Source organism: Chaetura pelagica, unplaced genomic scaffold (genome assembly GCF_000747805.2).
Source record: "Chaetura pelagica isolate M959 unplaced genomic scaffold, ChaPel_1.0 scaffold261, whole genome shotgun sequence".
NCBI lineage: Eukaryota > Metazoa > Chordata > Aves > Apodiformes > Apodidae > Chaetura > Chaetura pelagica.
Window position 1 is genome coordinate 606,354 of NW_009952189.1, and position 9,694 is coordinate 616,047.

Sequence of the window (9,694 nt, forward strand, 5' to 3'; positions counted from 1 at the left end):
GGAAAGAGCATGCCAGGGTTAAGATGGAGCATTTAGTAGCAATTAGCAATAACGCACAGTGCAAAAATAGCAATAATAATCATAAAAAAGAGGTTACACTAGAAATAAAACCATTAAGGGAAATAAATTTAACTCTTTAGCCAATTAGCATTTGTTTAAGAAAAGCAAACTTTCTGTTACTGTTGTTAAGCAAATGGGGAAGCAAAAAAATCTTAGAAATATTAACTTCACACTAGCAATGTCTCTGTGAATGTTTTTCTAATGAAAAGACAGAGCCACTGTCCCACTTTTTTGCAAACTTCTTGCAGTTCTAGGGAGAAAATATTTAGTTCAACATTATTGTAAGCTAGAATATGGCTCTATTTATGTGACAAGTTGACAACATACAATTTCATGCTTGTTGAACTGATCTGTGTTATATATTCACTGCTAACATTATGAAGCCTCACCATTATAAATATGAAACAGTATACACTTATTCAAAATAACTCCAGCAGTAGCAATTTATAGCTCAGTTGTTTGTGTGCTTATGAAGTTCAAATGCCACCTTAAGAAACTGCATCTCACTAAAACAGATGTGTGACTGTGACCAAAGTGGATTTAAGATGACCTCTGTGAAAGGAGGCTATTACATTTTTGTCTGCATGGCAGCTGACACCAGTTTGTATTTAGATACACAGCCAATGGGAACACAGAGTAACACAGTGTCCTCAAGGGCCAGTTTTAACAGGGCCAAGACATTTGGCTAATGACCTAATTAGCTCACTATTGTTCTTGTGAGTGTTAGTCTTCCGTTTTGATAAAAGTACAAGTGCTCATTGGAGCAGAGACATGGCGAGTACCTCAAGCCAGGGCTGCTCTAGGTGAAGTATCTCCTTAATGGGACTGTGAAGGGGATCAGTTGAGTTTTCTTGATCGTGCCCTTGGGGAATGGTTTAGGTGGCCCCACACATCAAACAGTGAGCTCTCAAATCAATTGGTTTTTTTCTCATTTGGGACTTATTTCCTGTCTAAGCTGTCCAAAAGATTCAACCAAGTTGCAAGGTTCTTGCATTAAAACAGAGATGCATTTAGACAGTTTGTAGTTTGTCCAAGAGGAAAAGAAAAGGGAGCAGCAGTGCACCTTGCTTACACTAGATACAGAGCATTTCCATAAACTCTTCCTAATCACATCGCAGCTGGTTTGAGTAAAATAAATTCCACTTCCTGTTCGAGCCTTTAAAAATGTCAGCATAGCTAGTCATAGATTATAGTTTACATACATCATCTCCATAGAGATAATGCCATTGTACTCATCTCCTATTTAATAGATGCAGAAACGTGAGTCAGGCCAGAAACCTTGGAAAAGGTAACACATTCAAACACACAAGGAAAACTACATTGCTCCATTTGGAATATAACAATTCTGGCACTTTCACCCAGCCACTGCTATTTTCTTTCCCTGGAACTCTTTCTCCTACTCTTACAAGTGGTTTTTATGATACATTGCTACCTTTCATTGTTTTTTTAAAGTTTCCCATCCCAAATCTGCATTTTTTGCCTTCTGAGTTTATTGTTATATTAAGCCTACAATGTTGTCTGTTTCCCTACTAAATCTATCCCATAACAACATACTGTACATTCATTTCTCTAGGACCTCAGTAGCTCTTATCTTTTTGCTTTTATGATCTCTTATGAACTGCTAGGAATAGCAATTTGCAGCGCTGTTTGTAAAGTCCTTTCTGTCTGAACTCAGCTTTCCCCTTTTTTGTTACACAGCGATACTCTCTGCAGTGAAATCCCATTTGCCATGGAAGCATTTCATTACAGGATGCATTTTAGAGGGACACAGGTTCCCAATAACGGTGTGTGCGCTTACCCTGTAAAACATTCAATATGTATGAATCTGAATTTCAAAACCCCTACATATTACAGCAGGAAACTACATGTTGATATGAGATGTTCCTGTGCTACGTTCAAATTCACTGATACGCTGCCCACTCTACGTTACTGCCCAGAGCTATTTAGCTTGTGCTCGCTGAGGCCCCAGACATGCTGCTATGCCATTCACACAATCTCAGCTCTTGTAAGCACTTTGATAAGCTTTTTTCTGCCATTATACCATCTAGAACATTAAACACAATGTTTAAGTTCTATGTTAAATCACAATCAATTCCTATTAACTGTTCCAAGCTCCTCATTTTTATCAACAGTTACTTTATTAAATCCTTAATAATATAGATGGAATAGTTAGTTAATTTGTGTGTTGAGCCGTGGATGTTAATTTGTAAACATAATAACATACTGCAATCATTTGCATAATAGCATTTTAATCTTTTTAGTAAAAGCTGTAATTCCCTACAAAGTACGCTGCAGTAGAAACTAAGTGACTATTGGTAATAATAAAAAAAGCCTTAAAATTCTGATCCTATTATAGTGTTGGAACATACCCAAACTGCTACCATAATCTCTGAAATGTTACTGTTCTCTGATTTAGGTGTCTGTGTCAAGAATAAAAATGAAGTATAACTGGTAGCAGTAGACTATTTCCTAAATGTAATTTAGTATTCACTAAGCACCAGCACTTTGCAAATAGCTCTGAGGCTTTCCTTCAAAGTTCAGAGCTCTAGTTATGCATATTGTGTGAGGTACACCATGCAGCTCACCTCCAGCCTCTGTTGTGCTGAATAGATGGCTATGATAAATCATGCTGATTTGGCACTGAAGGGCATCAGCCATCAAGGATTTGACTACTACGTCTTTTTTTCCCTGAGATTATATCTCCTTGAACTGCCTGCCCTGGGCTACTAGTTTTGGAGAAAATTAAAAAGTGGAAAAAATGCTAGGGGAGGCCAGTACAGAAAGTCTATATAGACTCAGATCTCTGGAAACCCATTAACACCAGTCACAAGACTGGCAAAGAAAATACTGGTGGCTGTTTAAAAGTCAGGCCAAGCCATTTTACGCAAGATCTGGTAATTCATTAATCAATCTGGCTGCAAACCTTGAATAAATAACCTGGAAATAGTGAAGGAAACTGGCAGCACCACAGAACATGAGAGAGTTTATAATTTGAACCAATGCATGTTACCCTGGTGATGTTTAAGGCTTCCCTCTACCTTCATCAACTTCCTGATGCAACCCTTTCCAAATAAATAAGGAATCATTTATCTCCATGAATTTCCCTGCTCCCAGGGCATTTCATTGTGCACCTCCTTTTTTCTTCACATTCTTATTGCTTGTAATACAGCATTTTTTGGCAGCCTACAATAAAACATAGTAGCCTATTTAGGCTTTCCACACACACAGCACATAGCATGGTCTTGAAAAGTAACCTGGCCTACACCTATGCAAAACAATTGAAAATAAAGTCATCAAATAAGTGGAGCATCTCTCTGGAACACTGAGTTATGTAAATAGCTTAAATTAATGGAAGGGCAAGTAATTTGTATTTTCTGAAGTATTTTTAAAGGCTAAAAAAAGGGGTTTGTCAAGTATGAGAATGTCACACAAATCTTTATGATTTTACACAAGTTCATTATACTTTAACAGGTTATTGCCCATCTATGGGCTGCATTTTCTATTAACATCAGTTGAGTTATTTGTAAGCAATGCCAACAAAGAGAGATATCCACTGCAGATACCTTCTCTCTTCATAATGCTAGGCATGGGTCATAAATAACTTTGAATATGACTACTCTTACATGATAGGGTACAGCATGTTTGAAGAAGCCTCAGGGGACAACAGTTTTCACAAACAAAAAGCCCTCTCACTGGTCCCACATTGAGCTGTATAGTTGTTCCCATTTTCACACAGCATTGGCTTTTAGCATGAAAAACTAAACATTCTAATTTTCTAAAAGTAGCCAAATAAACTTTTTGCAAATGTCATTTTTTAAACTGTAGTTCTTCATAAAACCAAATATTGAAAGTGAATGATGCAGTGAGCCACCTAAATAACTGGTCTTGGGTGACTTGTTAACTATTTACTTGCATGGACATGTGTTAATTTTCAGTGCCCTGAGGGGCAAGGCATTTTATCTTTCCAGTAGTCAGAACAATGGACAAAGAAAACCAGGTGAAAACCAGAAGGGATCAAGCTGTGAATAGAAAGAAAATAACTAATTCATAATATGCATATGAACACAGGGTGATAAGAAGAGCCTCCAGGCTGGGGCAGACTGTACAGGCTTGATTCAGGACTAGTATCAGCTACACTGGCAGGCAAGTAGAGTAACACAGTGATCAATCAGGTGTGTCTACAAGACACTGATGTGTTTTAACACTAAGCGAAGGCCAGGGTCACATCACACCTAAGCAGATAAGAGCAGGGATTTATACTCAACAGTTATATACTATCTAGACTAATTGCACCTTTACCTTGCTTGGCTCATGCTTGCTACCATAACTATTAATAATTTCTAGTTTGTGAGACTCCCAGTGCCACTGCTTGTGGGTGCTCTGCTCAAGTGAGTTTCCAGTTTCATAGTCTGAAGGAAGCCTGAAAATTCACTTTCTGAAATAGAGGTTGTTATTTAAAAACATGCGCCAGCTTGAGACATACAGGAGCATCCAGACAATGTCGCATGTACTGTATTAATACCTCAAAAGAGAGGGTGCTTCATTCAGGGTTAGGTTTGGCAGTTAACACTGTACAGCTCATGCAATTAAGGCTGCTCTTGTACTTCCCAACATTTGTTTGTGATTCTGGTTTTTCCCTTCCACCCCAAACAGTTTGTACATCTACTTTTGTAAGACAAAGCCTCATCTGGAAGCTTAAGTTGGATAAAATATGCTACTCCCATGAAGAAATGAGAGATAAAAAAAGGGAAAAAAAAAAAAAGGGAAAAAAAAAAAAAAAAGAAGTTATTTTCTTTAAGAAGAAAAGCCAATGCAGATCAATATGGGAAAATCTAGAGATTACAAAATGGGAAAGACTTCCATTCTCTCAGCTAAAACAAACAGTTCTTCGCAGAGTATGTGAGATAGTCTCTGGAGGAAGAAGACATCTTCTTCTGTTCTTGAGCACCCCCAGTCGTCACATTACAGAGCAGCAGAGGCAAGAAATAGTGCAAGGTATCCAGCTGCACGGTGGAGAATGGGGACAGGGTTAATATATGGGAGGAGGAAATAACTGTTTCATTCCCATCTTCCTAGGCCAAGCAACTGAGAAATGTAAATATAACACACTATGAAGCTGAAAATAATCTAATTTTGTACTGCAGTATTGCAAAATACTATTAGAGCACAATTTGTCCCTACAGGTAAGTATGGGCCAAGCTGTGCTGTCAGAGACAGCGATGCAGCCTGCAACTGAAGCCGATGAGTGTGAGGAAATCAAGGTGTTTGAAAAGAGGACAACAGAATTTACCCATTAGGAAAGAAGCAGCATATTTCATTTTAAACTATTATTTCTGACCTATTAGTTGCTGCCTAAATCCATTTGCCCAGCTGCATACCATTTATTTGTTCACACCGAGGCTGCTCATCCTCAGACGTTCCCAAATGTTCCTGTGAGAAGTTATACTGGTGTCTCATGTCACCAGCTCGCCATAAGGTCTTGTATTTGCAACAAGCTTTGATTTTATGAACAGGAATTGTCTCGTATAAGAAGTGACAATTCCTATACAAGGCATGCAGGGGAATCACCAGTACCTATCTGAGACAATTTTGTACTTGGCAGCTGAGGCCAGCAGTTAAGACAGGCAGTTACACACAGGGCAAACAGTGAGCCTTTGGTTAAGTTCCACTGGTTTTACTGGAACAATCTGTGATCTTAAGAGTTGATAGAAGCTTAATTACGTTACTTATCTGGAATATACACTTTGAAAGTGTACATCTCCGACTGATTTTTCCAAAAAGAAAATGTCTCTGCATTTGGCTTTAGATGAATGATGAAAACCACATCTACTTGGCTATAAAAAAAGGCAACGTCACTTTCTACCATGCTAGCTGCAAGTGTGTCCCCTGCCCGCCCCCGCCTCCCTGCTACTGACCATCCAGAACTACACACCAACACGCCCTGCCCAAGGCAGTACAACTGCAATTCAAGAACAAGACAGGGTTTGGAAACTTTGTAAAACAAGGCCTGGAACATTGTACAACTAATGAAAAAACAGAGTGCGTAAGCACATGGCTTTGCAGGGATAATTTCATTCTGATTTGAATAAAATGAATTCCAAGGTACTTAGGTGTAAATGATAGAAACTACTAGACAGGACTATCAGTTACACTGGTATAAATCCAGAGTAACTTCATCTGCATCTGGGAGATCACCATGGTTTTAGAGCTATACATAAAAAAAAGAAGAATTTCATTCAGGACATCTCACGTATGCATTTTACTGTGTTGTTTCAGTAAAGCTTTTCCAGCCTTTAAACTCCACTGGGACAATTTGGGGCTTCACCAAGCAATGGGCCAGCAGTATTTCCTGGAGTTGCAGTATCTGCCATGTGAGAGGCAGCACCTGTAGCTTGCTCTTGCACAAGGTATTCCTCCCAGCTAATCAATTTATTGTCCAATTTCTCAGTCAGTGGAAGTTTTATGGCATCTCCTGTCATCAAGGAGGGAAGGAGGTCAGGGTACAGGAGCTGGCCCATAAGCAAAGAGGGGAGAATCATGAAATGATACAACAAAAAAGAAAGAAGAGCAGAGATAGATAGATAGATAAAGAAGACCGTAACTCTCCGCTTCTACACTCTCATCCTCAAGGCAGTATTTTAAAGAAAACATTTAAATCTCTCCTACCACACTTCAACTTTTGCTTTAAGACTGCTCTCTGTCAAGATATATCTGAAATATCCCAAATTATGCTCCTGAGCTAGTGACAGCTCTCAGTGCCCTTTCTGACACATTCACCCTTTTTCTTCCATATACATCAACTATGAGGACCACTCAGTTTGAGTGCAGAGTGCCTTGCACAGTAATGCTCTGAACTAGAAATACCCCAGCTCCAGATACCCATCAGCTAGTTGCTGTGCTGCACTCTGCTTTTTGCTGGGGAATATAAGTGGAAGACAACAAACATTTCTACTTTTGTCTTTCTTTGTAGCTGACAACTCTGCAACTCCTTGCCAGGATGCTACAGGACAAGGCACTCTAGGCTCTCTTTAGTCATTCTAGACTAAATGACATTCCAGTAATTCCTGATTTCAAGAAATCAGAATTGCCATTAATCTTTTTTTCAAGAATTTTTCCCCCCTCTTTCTCCAGATTGCAGGCCTGGTTTTGATCCTGAGTATTAAAGATGTCAGTCAGAACTCATAACACACACCACCATTTTTGTTGTCTCTTAACAGGGGAAAAATTAGTAAAACTGTTGTCCACCAAGGTAAGAGAAAAAAAAAAGACAAAGAAAAAGAAATAAATAACTTTGCTTTGCACCACCTTGCCTTACCTCAAATATATTGGCAGGTTCATTGCTGTACTGATTGGAGATAATCTCTGACTGGTCACTGTACCACTTGAGTCCCCCCAGAAAGCTGTCTGTGTCTAGGTCGTTCACATCTAGTTCAGAGAGGTCAAGTTCTGGTAGATCTGGGCAAAGAGGCTGGTCTTCACCAACCAGAGCAGCACACTGCAGGAAACAGCAACACAGAAATAGTTTCATTAATTACCAGGAATCTATTAACTTTAATATCATGTGATAAGAATTAAGTCTCAATTAAGCTATGGCACAGGGTCATTAGAATTGACTTTGTTTTCTGGGAAAACCCCTGCTAAGCAAGACATCATTGTTAGCTCTAGGTAGGTATGCACGAGAAAGGGGTAAACAGGATTGTATAGACTTCATTCTCTACCTCACCTCTGTCCAGGGGCAACAACTTTCCTTCTCCCTATACTCTTTGATACCACCTGTGTTAAAAGCTTTATTTAATCCAACAGCAGAGGCCAAAGCATGGCCTTATTCTCCTGCTTCGTAGGAAACCAATGCAGGTAGAAGTTACAGATGAATACCTCTGGGCAAGGTCTGTCACCCATTTCCTGATGCATTCAGGTTGAAGAGGCACAGCCTGTTACAGCCTTAGCCCTGCAGGCTAGCACAAGCTGGAGATAGTCACACTTTCACTTCTACAGATCATCACCACAATCCTGGAGGTTAGTCATGATGGTGGCTACCATATGGGTATAAAAAAGAACAGGTCAGCGATGCTGCTGTGCTCTTTCCCCCAGTGCACTCGATGCACAGACCACAAGCCACTCAGTTACACACCAGGGTCCTGGCAAACAAATTGCATTCTGAAATACCCCTAGATTAACATTTGGGTGACAGGGATAGTTAGTTCACACAGCTTTTCACCTGTTTCATGTGAACACACAGTATCTGCAGTGAGGGAAACAAAGGGTCTTCATCCTCTGGCAGCCCCTGGCTCAGCAATCCTAATTTAGAGGGTCTGTGAAACATTTTGGTTGAGGTAGTAAACAAAGTTGGGTCTGCATGGATACTCTTCAAAAGTGCAAAATGTTTTTGTCTCCCTGACTTACAAAGGGAATAGTGATAAATACAAATAAACTGTGAATAAGTATCCTTTTGTATCCTAGTATGAAGCTAGATAAGATATTGACTGACCTACTAAGCAAGAAAAAAAAATAGTAACACACATCCACTTTAGCATGGCAATTGAAATGTTAAGAGTATCCACCAAAACCATTTCCTAATTATGGATAACACATAGTAACAGCTTGGAAATAGCAGAGTCCCATACTCAATGCTGCTCAATGAAGAAATTCCTTCTGCACTGTACCACCTACCATTGTAATTCACCTCCAAACATCCACGCTGATATGGGTATACTGCAAAACATATGTAAAGCTGCAAAGGCAGCAGGTGCTGAATGGTTAAAATGCATTTGAAGTCAACTGAATCTAAGGGCTTCCACCCTGACTATTTCTAGTGTTGTGTTACAGACAGCTAACAGCAGGTCCTTCTCAACTCCCATTCGTTGACTGGGTGGTTTGAATGATTTCCCAACCTCTACTTGGACTGAGGTAAATCCAGAAAGGGCCACTTTCTGAAGAGAGATGTCTGTAGGGCACTGACACAGTGTCCATGGATGTGAATTGCTCAATACTGGTTATGTCACTCTTGCAAGGACCGCCTTCTACAATAATGAAAGTGAGAGGTGCTGAAGGTGCATTTCATTGAGGTTTTTGTCTCTGGGAATCTCAGTGCAGCTGCAGTGAGCGGGCTGGATGCAGCAGTGCAGCCACAAGCAAAGATTTTGTCTCTTGGCACAATGACTTGGTGCAGCTGGTGTGAACTATAATTTACCAGACAACTTCTATGTCTATGAGGACACTATGAGATAACCACAGAATAGGCCAAGGGGCAAGGGAGCTGAGAGGCTGCAAATGAGGCTTTGAAATAGCAGTTGCTTTCCTTTCTATTATTTAAGGGGCTGTGGAACTTCAAGACGTCAAAACCTCACAAGTAATTTTCACTGCACACTATTTTTTATCATTACTTTGGTCATTTAAAAAAAACACACACAAAAAAAAAAAAAAAAAAAAAAAAAAAAAAAAGAGTTGTCTCTTTAGCGTGAGACACAACTTTCCAGCAGCAATCTTATAATGCAGAGATGACCTTTTTTTGATGCTTGGCCGAAATATCTGATCTCATTAAAGGATAATCCAGTTTTTGACTGAAAAGGTAGATTCTCAGTATCATTCTCAGATTTCTGTTGTAGAGGTCACTAGCTTATAACTGATGCTGTAG

General features: G+C 39.6%; 1 protein-coding gene across 1 annotated transcript in view; it reads right to left on the minus strand.

Moving 5' to 3' along the window:
* The window catches only part of PPARGC1A (peroxisome proliferator-activated receptor gamma, coactivator 1 alpha), a 64,371-nt gene that overhangs the window by 51,659 nt on the left and 3,018 nt on the right, over positions 1-9,694 (minus strand). Inside the window, exon 2 of the mRNA XM_010007293.1 lies at positions 7,376-7,555. Within this exon, the coding sequence (XP_010005595.1) occupies positions 7,376-7,555 (180 nt within the window). The remainder of the gene's footprint in view (positions 1-7,375; positions 7,556-9,694) is intronic.